Source organism: Lepisosteus platostomus, chromosome 6 (assembly GCF_059453375.1).
Source record: "Lepisosteus platostomus isolate fLepPlt1 chromosome 6, fLepPlt1.hap1, whole genome shotgun sequence".
NCBI lineage: Eukaryota > Metazoa > Chordata > Actinopteri > Semionotiformes > Lepisosteidae > Lepisosteus > Lepisosteus platostomus.
Window position 1 is genome coordinate 14897175 of NC_142616.1, and position 19571 is coordinate 14916745.

The 19571-nt window shown below is 52.1% G+C and overlaps 1 protein-coding gene across 1 annotated transcript; it reads left to right on the forward strand.

The window, feature by feature from the left end:
- The first annotated feature begins 1405 nt into the window (after positions 1 to 1405).
- On the forward strand, positions 1406 to 19346 carry stx4 (syntaxin 4). Its single transcript, XM_088634355.1, has 11 exons — positions 1406 to 1590; positions 3469 to 3582; positions 4287 to 4386; positions 6938 to 7012; positions 11131 to 11201; positions 11772 to 11880; positions 14240 to 14313; positions 15005 to 15142; positions 15524 to 15634; positions 16535 to 16663; positions 17787 to 19346. The coding sequence occupies exons 1-10, from the start codon at positions 1561 to 1563 to the stop codon at positions 16613 to 16615; spliced, it is 903 nt and encodes a 300-aa protein (XP_088490481.1). The 5' UTR covers positions 1406 to 1560; the 3' UTR covers positions 16616 to 16663; positions 17787 to 19346.
- The last annotated feature ends 225 nt before the right edge of the window (positions 19347 to 19571 follow it).

Below are 19571 nucleotides of genomic sequence, written 5' to 3' on the forward strand. Positions count from 1 at the left end.
CCAAAAAACACAGAAAATGGACCTTTGAGGCCAGCTTCACGCAACCTCCTCTGAACAGGTGAACTCCTCTGAAACATCTGGTCTTCTAGTTGCACTGAGCTCAGCCTGTATTTCAGGGTCAGTTAGTCGCCAGTTTGGCAGACTTGTGACTCTAATGAACGTATTCTCTGATTCTGAGGTCACCTTTGGCCTGCCTGATCTTTTTCGGTCCTCCTGAGTGCCAGATTCTTCATATCGTTTGATAGTCTTGGCCACAGCAGTTACTGACACTAGCAATTTGTTCTTGCAATTTGTCTTAAAGATTGACTTTCATTTCTTAAAGTAATTATAAACTGTGTTTCTTCCTTGCTTGCTGGGCAAATTTTGCTATGTTCATTCAGGAATGACAAACGTTTGCCCATGCTCCCTATATTTATAATAATCACGTGTGTCTTTACAAAAGGTAAATGAGGTAACATGCTAGTAAACTGTGGGAACATCTAACAAAGACAATTTTAAACTTCTTTTAGTGTGCTAACACCGTGTTATACACATTTCTGACTTTTAATTAACCTGGGCTTCAGACTGCTTGCTTTGAGTATTCATTTTATTGAAAATGAAAAATTAACATTTTCAATGCAGTTCACCTAAGATTATAAGTTCACATACAGTATCATGTAATTAAATATTAAGTGTTGATTAACAAGTTTATACAGTTTAAACTACAGATAATGATGGAAAAACCTGGTTTCACACAGTACCTTTGACTGGTACTGGTACTGCATATCTACAGTATATGAAGAGTGAGATCATCAGGATCTCATACAGCTGTGTCCTGAAACAAGGTATCGGCTTCAACAACATGGCTGGGCAGCTTGTTCCACACTCCCACCACCCTTTGTGTAAAGTGCTGCCTCCTGCTCTGAATTTTAAATGCGCTTCCTTGCAACTGTCACTCGTGCCCTCTGGTTCGTGTTTCACCCAAACACTACTGCAACCACCACTGAAACATCGGTTCCTCGGATAGAGCCAAGTTTTTAAATGCTTCGTTTTGTGCTCGCTGTTGTGTCGCCTGATTTATGTATTTTATCGATCTATAAAGTCCGCTAGATTGTAATACTATAAACACTTTGCCCCGAGTAGTGATGTGCTGCGTTGGCTGAATGACGTTAATGATTCTTCTGGGAACAACTGCAGTTGGAACACCAGGGCCCCCTAGCGAGCAACGCGAATGACTACCTCACTGTCATTAATGAAAGGGGTCAGGGATAGTTTAAACCCCCTTAAATTGTTCTCAACCGGAGAATAAATCACTTCCATTCCGAAGGAATCACAATAAGCGACACCCAGACCACCCCCTGCTCCCGCCCTCCCCTGCGCAGGCCGGCCGCGCATGCGCGGGGCCCGACTTCCTCCCGGAGGGCGGCGTGATTGGCCGGCAGAGTCATTCTGCAGCGCCGCTGGCAGGAAAGTTTACTGGGAGCGCAGGAGGAGGTCGAGTGCGTGCCGTCGTAGAGCCCGGGTGCAAAGTCCGTTTTCCGTGTCGGGTCTGGATGCGAGTGGGGTCGGGCTGCAGCCGAGATGCGAGACCGGACGAGAGAGCTGGGCGATGTAAGTGCGGTCCCGTCTCTCCGACCCTCGGCCAGCTGGGTTGGTGGCTGTCTGCTTTGCACGCACCCTGGGCGTGTTGTGACACACAGTCTCGCTACTTTCTACGTCGCGATCGACACCGAGAAAGGGCTGGGGGTAGCTTTGCCCTCGTCCTTTTTTTTTTTTGCACTTCAGTCGTTGACGAGGCGCTGATCGTGGAAAATAAGCATGATAATAAGAATAAAAGAAAGATTTGTGAAGGTCCCGTTGAGGTTAAAAGGACAAAGAAGGAAGACAGTTAAAATCGCGTATCTGGGCTTCCTCTTAGTGTCTGGTTCCCTGTTATATGTGTTGTATCTTCTGCTATGTTCTGAAGCACCAAGAAAACAACACACGGGAGCTGAGAAGCGACGGCCTGTTTAAGAAATAGTTTCTCCAAACCCCCCTCCGGAGCTGCCCGGTGTATAAATAGCGCTCCACCTCAACAGGCAGTCCGGGGGCTCCTGACACACACACACACACCTCTTTCAAAATGAGGTGTCTTCTTCAGTGACGTCCAGTCCGAAACGTAACTTCCCACGGAAAGGACGAAGGAGCTCGACTTGTTGCATGGAATAAGAGTACTTTGTCCCGGACGCCCACAAGGGACGGTCTTTATGTCAACTTGAATGATCGCCTGCCACTGCCCAGTATCTCCACGTTTTTTCCACCAAACGTCTCTCGCGCTTAGTACGGACAGTGTCCCTCTCGGTTAATCTGGGCAGTATGCGGACAGAGGTTGTGAGTTAATACGCCTAGTGTCTTTTTGAATTAAATATTCAAGCATACCGGTAAATTTAATATTAAAGGTGCTGTTTGTTTTGGGTGATTTTCTTCTGGGTGTGTTAGTAGTCCCAACTTGAGCTACCCTGGAGTCTGTCATAAAGCCTAAGAGTATTAACGTGGAAATACTGATGAACGTTGCTCCTCGCTTTAGGTTTCGCTCTGCAGTGCTGTGTTGTACTCCCCTTAGATCAGATTAGTACCAACACCTGTGTGATTAAAAGAGTGTATTAATCCCTCTCTCAGTGCAGTGTTAATGTACTGGAGTGTCCAGTCAGTCAGTGCGTCTGTATTAACCCCTCTCTCTCAGTGCAGTGTTAATGTACTGGAGTGTCCAGTCAGTCAGTGTGTATGTATGAACCCCTCTCTCTCAGTGCAGTGTTAATGTACTGGAGTGTCCAGTCAGTCAGTGTGTCTGTATGAACCCCTCTCTCTCAGTGCAGTGTTAATGTACTGGAGTGTCCAGTCAGTCAGTGTGTCTGTATGAACCCCTCTCTCTCAGTGCAGTGTTAATGTACTGGAGTGTCCAGTCAGTGTGTCTGTATGAACCCCTCTCTCTCAGTGCAGTGTTAATGTACTGGAGTGTCCAGTCAGTCAGTGTGTCTGTATGAACCCCTCTCTCTCAGTGCAGTGTTAATGTACTGGAGTGTCCAGTCAGTGTGTCTGTATGAACCCCTCTCTCTCAGTGCAGTGTTAATGTACTGGAGTGTCCAGTCAGTCAGTGTGTCAGTATGAACCCCTCTCTCTCAGTGCAGTGTTAATGTACTGGAGTGTCCAGTCAGTCAGTGTGTCTGTATGAACCCCTCTCTCTCAGTGCAGTGTTAATGTACTGGAGTGTCCAGTCAGTCAGTGTGTCTGTATGAACCCCTCTCTCTCAGTGCAGTGTTAATGTACTGGAGTGTCCAGTCAGTCAGTGTGTCTGTATGAACCCCTCTCTCTCAGTGCAGTGTTAATGTACTGGAGTGTCCAGTCAGTCAGTGTGTCTGTATGAACCCCTCTCTCTCAGTGCAGTGTTAATGTACTGGAGTGTCCAGTCAGTCAGTGTGTCTGTATGAACCCCTCTCTCTCTGTGTGCAGAAGGCGGAGAGTTCTGATGAGGAGGAGGAAGGCAGACCTCTGATGATAAAGCCAGGAACAGGGAAAACATCACAGAAAGCTGCCAAGGATGAGAACGATGAATTTTTCCAGAAGGTAATTTTAACTCTTGAACCTGTTAATGAGAATCTGTCTAGGGTGGACTAGTGTCCCCTCGGTGACGGTCACCCCTGAAGGTCTGAATCCAAGCTGGAGCAGTCTGGGAATCCCAGCCACAGGAAAAACACTGATGTTCCCATGTGTGACGAACCCATAAAGTCACAAGAAGAACCTTTAACTAGAATTGATGTATTTAAGTTCCTGCTGAGCAGTGTTGAAAGTGTGTCGTAAAATATCCTCTGCAGAGCGATGTAGGGAGTGGGGCTGGTGTCCTGGGTACATACATCCCTCTGGGCTCGTCCTCCTGGTTTTCCCTATAATTCCCCCCTTAGTTCACACAGCGCAGCCCTGTCTCTCTTCCCTGCCTGACTTGCTGAGCAGTAGCTGGTAGTAGTCTCTGCCTCGCAAGAACCTTGGGCACAAAGCACAATAAAGAAGCGAAACGAAACTAATCATTTCCTCCAGTGGACGTCCCCTTGGGTATGTGCCTCCTCTCTTTTGTGACCTGCCTTGTGTTGGCTTCCTGTGTTACCGGTGCGTGTAGGAAGACCTACAAGCGATCTGTCCGTTTGAGGCATGCTGGGAAGATAGAATCGTTCAGTGGGTCGGAAAAGCACCGCCCCCTATAAATAAATCGGGGGACTGCGTGTCCTGTGGGGGCGCCGGTCACTAACCTCTTGGACCCCGTGTCTGTCCGGCAGGTGAGAGAGATCCACGAGGGCCTGGCCGCTCTCACCATGAAGGTCAACAGCCTGGAGGTCAAGCAGAGGACGATACTGGGAGTGGCCCTGCCTGAGGAAAGTGAGTAAGCTTCTCCCCCGGGACACTCCCGTGCGACATTGCACGCGGAACGGGACTCGGCTCCTTCCTTTCCGGATGGTCAGAGCTCCGGTTCAGAAGGCGCCTGTGAAGCGTCCTTCTTTCAGTGCGCGGCGATGACGTGTTTCTGGAGCGGCATGGTGCTCTGTTCTAGGGGATGAGCACTGCAGGATGAAGGTCTGCCCAGCTCTCGTGGAGTTGCTGTTGCATGTGGCGGAGTCGAAAAGCTTAGCAGCTTACAAAACCTGGAACTGGATCGACCTGCTATGCATTTGGAGGCTGCAGTCTTGGTTCAAATATCTGCCACTGGTAAAACCCAGGAGTGGATCCTTTGGCTATGCATTGGTAGGCCATGCCTCATTTACAGATGTAGCAATTTATTTACCCCTTCACCAAACAGCGTCTCCTGCGGGAGACCGGAGATGCGCTGCCTTCACCCAACGGTGTCTCCTGAGGAAGACTGGAGATGCGCTGCCTTCAGCCAATGGCGTCTCCTGAGGAAAACTGGAGATGCGCTGCCTTCACCCAATGGCGTCTCCTGAGGAAGACCGGAGATGCGCTGCCTTCACACAACGGTGTCTCCTGAGGAAGACTGGAGATGCGCTGCCTTCACCCAACGGTGTCTCCTGAGGAAGACCGGAGATGCGCTGCCTTCACCCAACAGTGTCTCCTGAGGAAGACTGGAGATGCGCTGCCTTCAGCCAACGGCGTCTCCTGAGGAAGACTGGAGATGCGCTGCCTTCAGCCAACAGCGTCTCCTGAGGAAGACTGGAGATGCGCTGCCTTCACCCAACGGCGTCTCCTATGGGAGACCAGAGATGCGCTGCCTTCACCCAACGGCGTCTCCTGAGGAAGACCGGAGATGCGCTGCCTTCACCCAACGGCGTCTCCTGAGGAAGACTGGAGATGCGCTGCCTTCACCCAACGGCGTCTCCTGCGGGAGACTGGAGATGCGCTGCCTTCACCCAACGGCGTCTCCTGAGGAAGACTGGAGATGCGCTGCCTTCACCCAACGGCGTCTCCTGAGGAAGACTGGAGATGCGCTGCCTTCACCCAACGGCGTCTCCTGAGGAAGACTGGAGATGCGCTGCCTTCACCCAACGGCGTTTCCTGAGGAAGACCGGAGATGCGCTGCCTTCACCCAACGGCGTTTCCTGCGGGAGACCGGAGATGCGCTGCCTTCACCGAACGGCGTCTCCTGAGGAAGACTGGAGAGGCGCTGCCTTCAGCCAACGGCATCTCCTGCAGGAGACCAGAGATGCGCTGCCTTCACCCAACGGCATCTCCTGCAGGAGACCGGAGATGCGCTGCCTTCACCCAACGGCGTCTCCTGAGGAAGACTGGAGATGCGCTGCCTTCACCCAACGGCGTCTCCTGAGGAAGACTGGAGATGCGCTGCCTTCACCCAACGGCGTCTCCTGAGGAAGACTGGAGATGCGCTGCCTTCACCCAACGGCGTCTCCTGAGGAAGACTGGAGATGCGCTGCCTTCACCCAACGGCGTCTCCTGAGGAAGACTGGAGATGCGCTGCCTTCACCCAACGGCGTCTCCTGAGGAAGACTGGAGATGCGCTGCCTTCAGCCAATGGTTTAGCTTGTGCTGAAGGATCCTGCCCTCTTGGGTCCCCCCGATGTAGAAAAGCACCCGACGCACTCCACCGGATCCCAGCCCTGAGTCACTGGGCACGTTTCCCAGGAAGCCTGGGAGGTGACGACAAGCCCTGTCTTGCAGTGCCATCCAGGGTGCTGTATTTGGGATAAGTACAATACTGTGCACCTCTGTTCCCTGTAGGAGCTGTGTACAACGGAGGTCCTGTTTCAGAGCAGTACTGTAAGGTTTTCACTTCTCTGCCCAGAGAAATTTCCCCGAGTCTGGGCTTGAGCTGAGAGATTGGAGGTATAAGTCTCCATTTTAGATATTAAGATGTCTTGGAGTGGAGTTGGTCTGTATCTGGGCTTGGTTCTGCCCTGCCCCCCCACCACCAGAACAGTGCAGCACAAGGGGCATTTCCTCCTGAATTATTTCTCATTACGCACTTTGTTCTTTTTTTCCCTAAATAAAACATGTTTTTTTACACAGAATTGCTCATTGTCAGTTCTTTCCCCCCCCGACTTCAACTCATCTCATCTGATTTTTCGAATCATTCAACCTGACCTCAAAGAAAAGTGCCTAATGTGACACCTCAAAGCTTCGCATTGCAAAGTAATAGTCCTGTCTTATGGAGTGGTTTCAAAGACGGTGTCATCGGGTGATGGGATAACGGGCTGTTAAAACGAAGCTTGTTGAACTGACCATTTTTCCCCCCACTCTGTGGACTATGAGCCGCCTGCACCAGTGTCTACATCAGACCCTGCATGCTGCCTAAGGACAGGGTTCCAGATCCCGATATGGGTTTGAGTCTCGTCCTTTTTGTGCCTCGTGTTGTGTCGCATGGATATGGCCGTAGCGGAAGTGAAGGTTTCAGGAGGGGGGGGGGTCCCGCCCGTCCTGTCCTCACCCCTGACCCCTGTTGATCTGGGTTGTCTCCCCTCAGGTATGAAGCGAGACCTGCAGGCGCTGAGGGACGAGATCAAGATGAGTGCCAGCCACATTCAGAAGAAGCTGAAGAGTAAGTCTGCCGCCACAGCCGTCCTCCCTCCCTCCCTCCCTCGGGGCGGCAGGGCTGGGTGCCACGCGCGTGCCCCCTGTCGGGTGAGTAACCCCTGCCCTCGTGTGCCGGGGTCGACGCTGGCAGAGGCCCGTGTCTTTTCGCGGTGGCGGACAGACCCGTCGCCCTCACGTCGGGCTCGGAAGGGTTTAAAAAAAAACAACAAAAACAAATCCCGGCGCGGGGAGAGGGAACTCGTTTCTGGGCCCCGTCGGCGGCGGTGTGGTTATTCCAGTTTTGCGGCTGGGTGGAGCTTCGGCTCTACAGAAGCCGACTGGGAACAGACCTCTTTTTCCCTGGATTGGAAGGGTTGGTTTTGACTGGGGCTGGCATGGCGGTGCATGGCTAACATGGTGCCGGGGCCCCGGGTTCGATTCTGCACCTGGGGTGCTATCTGTGTGGAGTTTGCATGCTCTCTCCGTGTTCAAGCGTGCTGATATGTTAATGTGGGTGTCCTGTGATGGACTGGTGTCCTGTCCAGGGTGTGTGAGAGTGTGTGTCTGTGTGTGTCCCTTGACGGACTGGTGTCCTGTCCAGGGTGTGTGAGAGTGTGTGTCTGCGTGTGTCCTGTGATGGACTGGTGTGCTGTCCAGGGTGTGTGAGAGTGTGTGTCTGTGTGTGTCCTGTGATGGACTGGTGTCCTGTCCAGGGTGTGTGAGAGTGTGTGTCTGTGTGTGTCCAGTCCAGGGTGTGTGAGAGTGTGTGTCTGTGTGTGTCCTGTGATGGACTGGTGTCCTGCCCAGGGTGTGTGTGAGAGTGTGTGTCTGTGTGTGTCCTGTGATGGACTGGTGTCCTGCCCAGGGTGTGTGTGAGAGTGTGTGTCTGTGTGTGTCCTGTGATGGACTGGTGTCCTGCCCAGGGTGTGTGTGAGAGTGTGTGTCTGTGTGTGTCCTGTGATGGACTGGTGTCCTGTCCAGGGTGTGTGAGAGTGTGTGTCTGTGTGTGTCCTGTGATGGACTGGTGTCCTGTCCGGGGTGTGTGAGAGTGTGTGTCTGTGTGTGTCCTGTGATGGACTGGTGTCCTGTCCAGGGTGTGTGAGAGTGTGTGTCTGTGTGTGTCCTGTGATGGACTGGTGTCCTGCCCAGGGTGTGTGAGAGTGTGTGTCTGTGTGTGTCCTGTGATGGACTGGTGTCCTGCCCAGGGTGTGTGTGAGAGTGTGTGTCTGTGTGTGTCCTGTGATGGACTGGTGTCCTGTCCAGGGTGTGTGAGAGTGTGTGTCTGTGTGTGTCCTGTGATGGACTGGTGTCCTGTCCAGGGTGTGTGAGAGTGTGTGTCTGTGTGTGTCCTGTCCAGGGTGTGTGAGAGTGTGTGTCTGTGTGTGTCCTGTCCAGGGTGTGTGAGAGTGTGTGTCTGTGTGTGTGTCCTGTGATGGAATGGTGTCCTCTCCAGGGTGTGAGAGTGTGTGTCTGTGGGTGTCCTGTGATGGACTGGTGTCCTGTCCAGAGTGTGTGAGAGTGTGTGTCTGTGTGTGTCCTGTCCAGGGTGTGTGAGAGTGTGTGTCTGTGTGTGTGTCCTGTGATGGAATGGTGTCCTGTCCAGGTGTACCCCACCATGCGCTTGTTGCTTGCTGGGATAGACTCCAGCTCCCCCATGACCCTGTACTGGATAAAGGGGATGGATTATTTTGATTGGTTGGAGTCTGATGCAGGGGTAAAGGCCCTCTTACTCTGGCAGAGGATGGTTTACCTAGGACATCCCAGTTCTTTGAGAAAAAACAAACAAGATGTTGTTGTTTTTTAGTTTAAAACCCGTAAGGCTGAGAAAGACAGCAGTACAAATGTTAAGGGAAACACCCTGAACTACAGTTTTTAATCAAGGGAGAGTGACGCATAGTCTGTCTGACACATAGTGGTCAGATGTGCTACTGCACTGTGCTTCCCTGCAGAGATTTCCGGGGATTTTCAGAGGAAAGTTCTCACCGGGCTGTGGCTATGTCACGGCACAAACTAACTAGTGTTTCGATAAAAGCATGCCCAAGAGCAGAACACACTGTGATCTCTGGAGAAGGAGGAACTTCAGTGACATAAAAACCTCATTATGTCATTTTGTTTGGATCTGTTAAAGCACAGCTAGAAGAGTATTATGATATATAAAGCCTATTCTAGAATACATTCTGAGGCTGAAGGGAGTGTCCTACACTGATGGGCTGAAGGAAGCGAGTCTCTTTAGTCTGAAGGGAGTGTCCCATACTGAGAGGCTGCAGGAACCGAGTCTCTTTAGTCTCAAGGGAGTGTCCCAAACTGAGAGGCTGGAGGAACTGTGTCTCTTTAGTCTGAAGGGAGTGTCCTACGCTAACAGACTATAGGAACTGAGCCTCTTTAGTCTGAAGGGAGTGTCCCACAGTGACAGGCTGAAGGAACTGAGTCTCTTTAGTCTTGAAGATTAACATTGCAGATTGCAAGGTGAATAAAATAAAAGTATTCAAAATCCTCAAAGACATTGACAGACAGACGGCCTGTGATACACGAGCTAGAGGTAATGGGAGTGTGGAGAAAGCTGTAACGAGACTTGCTGGACCCAGACTTCTCTCAGGGAACAGCTCGATGAGATCCTGTGATCAATTAACCAAGAGCTTCCAAGCAGGCCAGACAGGCCGAATGGCTGCTCTCGTTTGTGACCCGGCTTGTGCTCTTATGTTCATGTAACCGTGGTGACGTCTCAGCTGGTCAGTCAGGTCCTGCTTGCTGTGTGTGTCATGGTGTGTAAGGGGTACTCTGTGTTGCTGACAGCCGTTCATGGTTCACAGCTCCATAGATCTGCTTTGTTTAGACATCTGCTTAAACCTGTTCCTGTGCAGGCTGTGTCACTTGAGCTGGGGAACATGTGTTAACTCAGGCTGGTGTTAGTGGCTGTGATGCAGCATGACAGCAGAGTCATTTTTAAACACTTCGCATTTATGCCGGCTTCTACCGCCTGACAAGTTGATCAGGCAGCAGAAAGAACTTGAGCCGTTTCCTTCTGCAGTTCGGTGGCCAGCTTGTGCTCAGAGTTTTGTAGAATCAGTCACAGCCCTGTTACTTGTGAAAGAATTGAATGGTTTATTAAGGAAGTAAAAACAGGCATCGTAATGGTGCAGTGGTGAGCATGGCTGCTTCGCAGCGCTGGAGCCCCAGGTTCAATTCTTGGGGTTCTGTCTGTGTGGAGTTCGCGTGTTCTTCCCGTGTTCGTGTGGGTTTCCTCTGGGTGCTCTGGCTTCTTCCCAAAGACATGCTGGTAGGGTAATTGGCTTCTGGAAAATTCTAAGTGTGTAAGTGTGTGTCTGTGTCAGTCTGCCCTGTGATGGACCGGTGTCCTGTCCAGAGTGTGTGTCTGTGTGTGTCCTGTGATGGACTGGTGTCCTGTCCAGGGTGTGTGAGAGTGTGTGTCCTGTGATGGACTGGCGTCCTGTCCAGGGTGTGTGAGAGTGTGTGTCTGTGTGTGTCCTGTGATGGACTGGTGTCCTGTCCGGGGTGTGTGAGAGTGTGTGTCCTGTGATGGACTGGTGTCCTGTCCGGGGTGTGTGAGAGTGTGTGTCTGTGTGTGTCCTGTGATGGACTGGCGTCCTGTCCGGGGTGTGTGAGAGTGTGTGTCCTGTGATGGACTGGCGTCCTGTCCAGGGTGTGTGAGAGTGTGTGTCCTGTGATGGACTGGTGTCCTGTCCGGGGTGTGTGAGAGTGTGTGTCCTGTGATGGACTGGTGTCCTGTCCAGGGTGTGTGAGAGTGTGTGTCTGTGTGTGTCCTGTGGTGGACTGGTGTCTTGTCCAGGGTGTGTGAGTGTGTGTCTGTGTGTGTCCTGTGATGGACTGGCGTCCTCTCCAGGGTGTGTGAGAGTGTGTGTCTGTGTGTGTCCTGTGATGGACTGGCGTCCTCTCCAGGGTAAACCCTGCCTTGCACCCACTGCTTGCTCCTCCGTGACCCTGTACTGGATAAAGTGGTTTGAAAATGGGTGGATGGGATTAAAATCACCTTTGCCTTACAAAACAGGAGGAGTTACTGAACCAAGCTGGACAAATGTTTTCCTAAGCGTCCAATCAACAGTTTTGTTTTGGCAGAGATGTACAGTGCCTTGCCTTGTATTTACTGTGTTTTCTGTTTTTCAGGTATTGAACCCAAAAAGGAAGAGGAGGATGGGAAGTATGTGCCTGTCAACGTTAGGATGCAGAGAACACAGGTGAGCGGCCCTGCAGCAGGGCAGGCTGTCGCCCTGGTCCACGCTCTTTCAGAGTTGATTGAATTGCCCCGTTCAGGGGAGCCCCAGGTCTGTCCGGGGGTGCCTGTGTGGCAGCAGTCAGATAGCAGTTTGAGCCACCTCAGGCCGGACCAGCTGGGCGCAGGTCTTGGGTGTGTGTGCAGCGTATCGGTCAGGCCCTGCAGTCACCCCAGGGAAGGTGGGGGCCAGCCGCCGTGCTGTGGCTGTTCCCCGGGGCTAGTGACCCCATATCCTCCACGGCCTGCCTTTAAAGGCCCCAAGGCAGACCCTGGGTGGACCGAGACTCCGCACTCGGTCTTGCTGGGAAGGCTGGGCCTCTGTAGAAGGAAGCGATCCAGGTGAGGAGGGAATGCGGCGCTGAGGCCTGCGCTCCAGAGCTCTGTGTCTGGTTAGAAAGTGGAGGAGACGTGCGCTTGGAGTTGACCTGTGTGCCAGAGCCCGTAACACCTGAAGTGCAACAAAGTGCCCTGCAAGATTTTGTCCCGAGCTCCCCCGTCTGTGTTGCTGACCGACGCTCTGTGCCCCCCGCAGCACGGGATCCTGTCGCGGGAGTTTGTGGAACTGATGGGCAGGTGCAACGCCGTGCAGTCGCAGTACAGGGACCGCAACGTGGAGAGGATCCAGCGCCAGCTGAAGATCAGTGAGTCTGCGCCTCCCGCTCCCGCCGCAGGGCACTGGAGCGAGACACGGCACGCTCCTGCTCTCCGGGCAGGGCTCTGCGCTCTGTGACGGAGCTGACGGGCTATGGAAATGGCATCCTTGTCTTGTGCAGGGAAGGACCCTTTGATCTAGAACAGCGGCTGAGCTGTGTCCTTAGCTGACCTGGAATGGGGTTCCCTCAGTGGTGCCACGGAATTGGTGAGCTGGGCGGGTTTGTCCTTGGCTCTTGTGAACCTTGTGAGAAGCTCTCGCGGGCGGAGCGGTGGCTCTGTGGCTCGGGATCCCGCGGCCGGCAGAGGAATCCTACTCCATTAGGCCCCTGAGCGAGGCCCTTCACCCCAGCTGCTCCAGGGGTGCTGTATAAATGGCTGACCCTGCGCTCTGACCCCCAGCTTCTCTCCCTGTCTGTGTGTCTCATGGGGAGCAAGCTGGGGTCTGGGAAAAGACACATTCCTGATGCAAGAGATTGTATGTGGTGATCTTATCTTATCTGCATCAGGACTCTGATTGATGTCTTGTGCAGCTGTTGGTGCAGTGGGGCTCAAAGTAGCAGTAATAATTCCTAACTCTTATATAGCGCTTTTCTGGACACTCCACTCAAAGCTCTTTAAAGGTAATGGGGTCTCCCTTCCTGGATGATGCTCCAGTCTGCTCACACACACCAGCTCTCAGTGGGGAGGAGAGCAGAGTGATGTAGCCAGTTCAGAGAGGGGGATTATTAGGAGGCCATGATACAATGACAGACTAAAGCGAACAGTGGATTGGGCCAGGTTTTAACTGAGGCTGGGAACAAACAAAGTTAATCCCAGTGGTTTATGCCATAGAAATTAAAACAAATCCTTAAAGAGGACCTGCAGTCAGATTATTAAGCCTTGGTAACAACATAAATCCATTGACGGTTCAGAAAAAAAATGTACAGATTTCAAGTGAAGCACAAAATTGTGAACTTTGTGAAAATACTATGAGTCGCCATGGTGTCGCAAACTCACCTTCGAGTTCCCATGATTTGTCACCTGAAGCAGCCCTTCCTGCTCACTAGCCACTGTAATAACTAATGTAATTTACCAGCAAATTAGTATAGTTTGTGCAGGAGACATTTCACTGCAGAAACGCTCCAAGTTAACAAGCAAGTAGTATTTGTAGGCAAAACAGTCCCAAAGTGGAGAGTAATATTTCTTTTGGATTAAAAGAGTTCTATTCACAAGCCTGCTTGATTACAGTGTCACAGGGCTACACACATCACCAGAAATTTCGTTACTGTGCTCTGAAACACAGAATATGACGCTGCACATGCAGCACCTGGAAGTTTAATCTATTTTGTGGCGTAAATAGGAGGCAACGCCGATTCTTTCTAACCCCGGGGGTATAAAAAGTAGCGGTGCAGTTCCCCTGCTCTGAAAGGACAGCAAAATACAGGAAACTGAGGGGGGGGGGGGTCTTCTACAGAGCTCGTGGGTGAAGGGTCTTGTCCTAAACCTTTCTTCTGTTGTTTGTGCTCTCCCTGTGCCTCTCCACGCGCTCCAGGCGATCAGTAAGTTTTCCTTTTCTCCATGTCTTTCGTGCGTTTCGACCCAGCGTTCCTGGGTATCCCCTCTCCTGCACATACTGTCCAGCAGAGGGGTCCTTCAGAAAGCCTCGCTCCAGCAGATGAGCTGGGCAGCAGACCTGTTGCAGCAGGACGTGTTTGTGAAAATAGAGTAGAGTAGTCTTTTGACAATAGCGGGATGTAGTGATGTAGTGTAGACATGTACTGTATGCAACGACAGAACAAAATAAAGTGCCGAGGTGCAAGTAAAGACCTGTGTACTGTTAAACACATGTAGACGGCACCGCAAGAAAGTGTGTTCGTTTATTTTTTGTGCATTATATTTTGTGCCAGGCATTGGCCTATAGCAGTTGATGTGTCGGTGAGGCCCGGCTGTGTGTATCTCTCAGTACCCCATGGTGCTGGTGTTCTGAATGTGTTGGTGAGGCCCGGTTGGCCCAGCTGTGTGTGTATCTCTCAGTACCCCATGGTGCTGGTGTTCTGAATGTGTCGGTGAGGCCCGGCTGGACACGGCTGTGTGTATCTCTCAGTACCTCATGGTGCTGGTCTTCTGAATGTGTCAGTGAGGCCCAGCTGTGTGTATCTCTCAGTACCCCATGGTGCTGGTGTTCTGAATGTGTATGTATCTCTCAGTACCCCATGGTGCTGGTGTTCTGAATGTGTATGTATCTCTCAGTACCCCATGGTGCTGGTGTTCTGAATGTGTGTGTATCTCTCAGTACCTCATGGTGCTGGTGTTCTGAATGTGTTTGTATCTCTCAGTACCTCATGGTGCTGGTGTTTTGATTCTCAGCTGGGACCAACGTGACGGACGAAGAGCTGGACCAGATGCTGGAGAGTGGACAGACGGATGTCTTCACACAAAATGTTAGTGCTGTTGGAGAAATTTTTCCATCTCCCCATTAAAAGATAGTCAGGAGTCCATCTCAAAAGTTTTTTAAAAATCATGCACATGGAAGTGAAACACACAGAGATGCTTTGTGTGTTTTTCTCAAATTGATTTAATTAGAACAGTCCTTAAATATTTTTCTATTATCTATCACACTTCCCTGTGCTGATTCTAATACAATTGGTTAATTAGTTTTGTAGCCCAAATTTAATTAGTTCCCATATAATACAGTATAGAATTACTTAAGAATGTATTAATGTACTGGAGTGTCCAGTCAGTCAGTGTGTCTGTATGAACCCCTCTCTCTCAGTGCAGTGTTAATGTACTGGAGTGTCCAGTCAGTCAGTGTGTCTGTATGAACCCCTCTCTCTCAGTGCAGTGTTAATGTACTGGAGTGTCCAGTCAGTCAGTGTGTCTGTATGAACCCCTCTCTCTCAGTGCAGTGTTAATGTACTGGAGTGTCCAGTCAGTCAGTGTGTCTGTATGAACCCCTCTCTCTCAGTGCAGTGTTAATGTACTGGAGTGTCCAGTCAGTCAGTGTGTCTGTATGAACCCCTCTCTCTCAGTGCAGTGTTAATGTACTGGAGTGTCCAGTCAGTGTCACGAGAATATAGGATTATCCTATGTTTCTGGATAATCATTGGGCACCCTTCCCCACCTCTCTCTCAGATCCTAAGGGACACACATGCCACCAAGCAGGCCCTGAACGAGATCGAGACTAGGCACGAGGAGATCCTGAAGCTGGAGAGGAGTATACGAGACCTACACGAGATGTTCCAGTACCTGGCCATGGAGGTGGAGGCCCAGGTGAGCCAGCCCACCTTTCTCACACCAATCCCAGTGGTTAATTTTGTGAAAAACAGACAAGAAGGTTTCCAAAAGCCATCCAGTTTTCCCCCCTGTGTGTAAAGTAGAGCCTCCTGTCCTGACTGGAGGATCTCATCCAGCTGTTTCTTGAGAGAGGTCAGGGTATCGGCTTCAACAACATGGCTGGGCAGCTTGTTCCACACTCCAGCCACCCTTTGTGTAAAGACGAGCTCCTGCTCCCAGTCCCCATTAGCGCCTTCCTGGGTGTTGGGCCTGTGCGTCACCACTGCCCTCAGCCTCTCCCGGGCCGTTCTCCGCCCGTGCTCGTCCGCCCCCGGAGTCGGCACGCGCCAGCTGGGCCCTTGTCCTCTGTCTCGGCAGGGCGAGATGGTGAACCGCATCGAGAGCAACATCCTGCAGTCGTCCAACTACGTGGAGAAAGCCACGGCTGACACGGAGAAGGCCAAGGAGTACCACGTGAAATCCCAGAAGGTGAGGGGGAGGAGGCTTCAGGGCTGGGGTGGCGAGCGAGCCCTTTAACAACCATCGCGTCCGGTTTTGCAAAGCCCGTCTCTGCAGCTGGGGGTAATGGGGCATCCTTTCTGTTAGTAGAGGGAGGTGTGAAGAGCAAGACTATGCCCTTTTTTCGCTCAAGGCATGGTCTCCTGATTGGAGGTGGGGGGGGTGGGGGGTGGGGGGTCAGGGGTCAGAGGTCAGGGGTCAGGGGTCAACCTGGCGAGCGGCAGCAGGCAAAACCGGAATGCGGTCCCGGAACCACAGGCTGAACCCGGAGGGCACGAGCGAGCGAGAGCAGCGAAGGGAGAATCCGGTACCAGAAAGCAGGGAGTAGGAGCAAATCCGGGGAGCCGGGGAATCTCGGAGCGAGTACGAGAGCCGCGATCGGAGGACACCGTGACGAGCTCGGGGTGGTCGTGACGGAGCGGCTGGCGGGTCACGCGAGTGGGGCGGGTCATCTGCCCCAGCGGGTGGTAACGGAAGAGTCCGAGCGGGCAAGAGGGAGGGTGCCACCAACTCTTGACACAGGGCACAGGTGCCATGTTGAATGTTGCATTATGGGATTGGTCGTCTTCCTGGTTCGATGGTCCATACATACTACATACATGTAGTGATGCATGCATGAGCAAACGCACACTGGCACGTGTATCGGTGCTGACACGCTAGCGCTTAAACTAAAACAGGATACTTGTTTTAGATGTTCAGGATCGTTTTGGGGCAACTCGGGATCGCAGTGGTTAGCCCTGTCCTGTGAGGGGCAGTTGAGATTAAATACTTCTCCTCAACATGGTGGCACGTTGTGCTGCCCGTCTCCGCCTTGTGCAAAGACGCGTGTCGGTGTCAGGCTGGACTGACTTGCCACCTGTGTTCTTGCAGAAGAAGCTGTGCATCGCGGTGTGCGTGATCGTCCTCATCCTTGTCATCATCGCCATCTTGGCCGGCACGTTCGCCAGCTGACGGAGGCCCTGCCTGCCTCACGCCTCCTCCTCCTTGTGCCTTCTCCCGGTGAGTGTCTCCTCTTCCCTCTCTCTGGCCCTCTGTCTACCTCTCCAATTCAGGTACAGCGAGCTTTATTGGCACTAAAGACATCGGTCGCCCATTCCTAACCTCCAAGCTGGCTTTCATGTAATAGATCTTGCAGTGGAGTTGTGCGGGTAATTTAGGATATCAGCAGTAACGGTCGTCTTCAGCAGTTCAGTGGATGTGGGTCAGTTGATCATATTTATCCCTCTGTGTTGTTTGGGGAGGGATTCCGTGCTTGAGAAGCATTCAGTTTCCACACGCTGTTTTGGACTCCCTGCAGGCAGTTTGAGTCATTTGATTTTTATTGGCTGGCGTGGGAAAGAATAGGGTACTGTGGGTTGGAGGAATCTGTCGTCTTTTCACACCAAGGCACGGAGAGGCAGGCAGCTTTGATAGGATGCCCCCTACCGGGCGGGCAGGGTATTGCAGCTGTCTGAGCCATCGCCCACGTGCTTGGTGTTTGTGGCTGCTCAGTGCTGAAACACCAGGCAAAACAGTAGCTGCTCTTGACACAGCTGGGCTGTTACTCTAGTGGAGCACAAACAGGCGTTTTAAAAAAATGTGCAGCAACATCCAACCTTCCATCTGTTTTCTAACGACATCATCCAATTCAGGATCGCAGGGAGCCGGAGTCTATGCCAGCAAGCAGCAGACAAGGCAGGATACACCCCGGGCAGGACACCAGTCCGTTGTAGTGCAGACCGACACACACACTCACACCAGGGCCAGTTTTCCCAGAAGCCAATTCACCACCCAGCGTGTCTCTGGACTGCGGGTGGAAACCCTTGTGAATGGGGGGGGGGAACATGCGAACTCCCCACACACAGCACCTCAGATGCTGTGGTTTGGACACCGGGGCCGTAGCGCTGCCTCCCCTGTGCCGCTCTGGATGATCACCCTTATCTCGGATCTTCCCCGGCTCCCGTTTTCCGGTGGGATGAACACAAGGAAGCGAAAGCTGCTGAGAAACCGCAAGGCAGTCCTCTTACACAAGGGCTTTCCTGGGATAAGAGAGCTCCACAGTGCGCCCCTGTGGATCTAGACTAGATCACAGGCTCTCGTTTAAGACCTGATTGTGTCCCCCCCTCTCTCTCTCTCTTTCCAGTGCGATCCTGCTTTCTGCGTCTTCATCCCTGTGCAGTCCTCACCTGACTCGGAGGAACAAGTCGGCCCAGCACTGAGCAAATTCCGGACCTGCGGAGGCGTCCTCCGCCCAGACTCCGTCGTCGCCTTGGCCCTCTTGTGGCTTGCCTGAGCCGCGACGATAATACCATGGTCTTCACCCCCCCACGGCTGTTGGCGTGAGTGCGCGTGTGCGTGCGCGGATGGGTGTGCGCTTGTCTGTCTGTGCGAGAGCAAGCCTCCGTGTCGTGTGTGCGGCCCCTTCCCAGCAGGCCCCGGCTCGGCAGACTGTGTTCCGTGTGCGTCTGGGGTCGGCGATCGCGCTGGTGACCCACGCCACTCCAGTCGCGCGGGAATTTGAAAACATATGACCTACTTCGGATTGGAACAGCAAAAGTGTCTGTTACGCGTTTGAAATTATTGCGATTTATTTTACTTTGTGTGCAGCTATTTATAGTGAACACATTTTTGTGAGGCGGTTTTAAAATATTTCCACACATTTTTCTTAACGGTTTAATTATCAGATGTTACTGTAGTTGTCCCAGGATTAACCCTTACATTAACTGAGTTCTGGCATGATGGGATGGGTGTGGCAAGGTGACGCAGTGGTTGACGTTGCTGCCTGGCAGCGCTGGGGCCCTGGGTTCAATTCCTGGGGTGCTGTCTGTGTGGAGTCTGCATGCTCTCCCCATGCTCCCATGGGCTTCGGGTGCTCTGGTTTCTTCCTTGCACCTGTTGCTTGCTGGGATAGACTGGCTCCCTCATGACCCTGTACTGGATGAAGCTGTCAGAACATGGCTGGATGGATACTGTAATTGGACTTCGGGGAATATTAGCATTTCAGTCATTTTAGTCTTATTTAAATACCTCTGTGTATCATTTATGTTCTGCCAGTGATGTTTAAATATCTTGCCTTATTTGCTCTGCAGAAACAGGATATTTGAATCTTGTTCAGTTTCTCAAATTCTCAAAAAGAATACAAATTCTTCAGTATTCCCTCAAGGAGAAGAGGCTCCCGTTTCCAGGCGTGAGGTGTGTGTGTGTGTGTCTGCGGTTCCGCTGTTCTGTGTGCGTGTCGTACGTGCGCCCCGGCCGTGCCTGCGCTCTGAAGCCGAAGGGTTTGAAATGGGCGTCGTGTTGAGCTCCTCAGCGGTCTGTTAAGTCGTTTCGCACCGCCTGTGCCGCCCTGACGCGGGACGTGCCTCCTCGCAGGTCCCGAGCCGGCGCTCGAGCTCAGGACAGGGACGCGCTGGCGTCCGAGCACTGCCAGATCAAAATGAGCACCCACCCCCCCCTTTACGACATAGGGTTCTAAAGGTATTAGCGTCTGTGTCCGGCCCTACGTGGCATGCAGCATCCTCCTGCTGTGTTGGAGGCCTGGAGTGGAGCCACTGTCGCAGAGCGGGCTCGGCTCTGAGCGTGTGGTTTGTGCCTCGTCCTTGAGGTGGATTCTGTTTGCCGACACTTTCATTGTACACTAAAATATAACCTGCTTATACTGACATTCAAGGTGTTTTTATAAAATAAAATGTTATTAATATTGCGTACTGCGTACTGGTTTACTTCACTTCTCCTTCTAGATATGCTTGATTCTTGGGAACAGATCTTAAAAACGAAATTACAGCTTACCCCAGTAGCCGCACATATACAATACAGCTGATACACACAACGACACTGGAACTACTCTACACACAGCCGCACTGCGGTACAGTGTGACGGTGGGGTTGATGCGCACACCGCCGCGATGAGGTACAGTATGACTGTGGGG

Bases quoted from the DNA above. Each gene is read 5' to 3' on its own strand.
- stx4 (XM_088634355.1), top strand. From the start codon at position 1,561: ATGCGAGACCGGACGAGAGAGCTGGGCGAT. The intron at 4,387-6,937 runs GTGAGTAAGCTT...GTCTCCCCTCAG, and splicing joins AGTGGCCCTGCCTGAGGAAA to GTATGAAGCGAGACCTGCAG. The intron at 15,635-16,534 runs GTGAGGGGGAGG...GTGTTCTTGCAG, and splicing joins ACCACGTGAAATCCCAGAAG to AAGAAGCTGTGCATCGCGGT.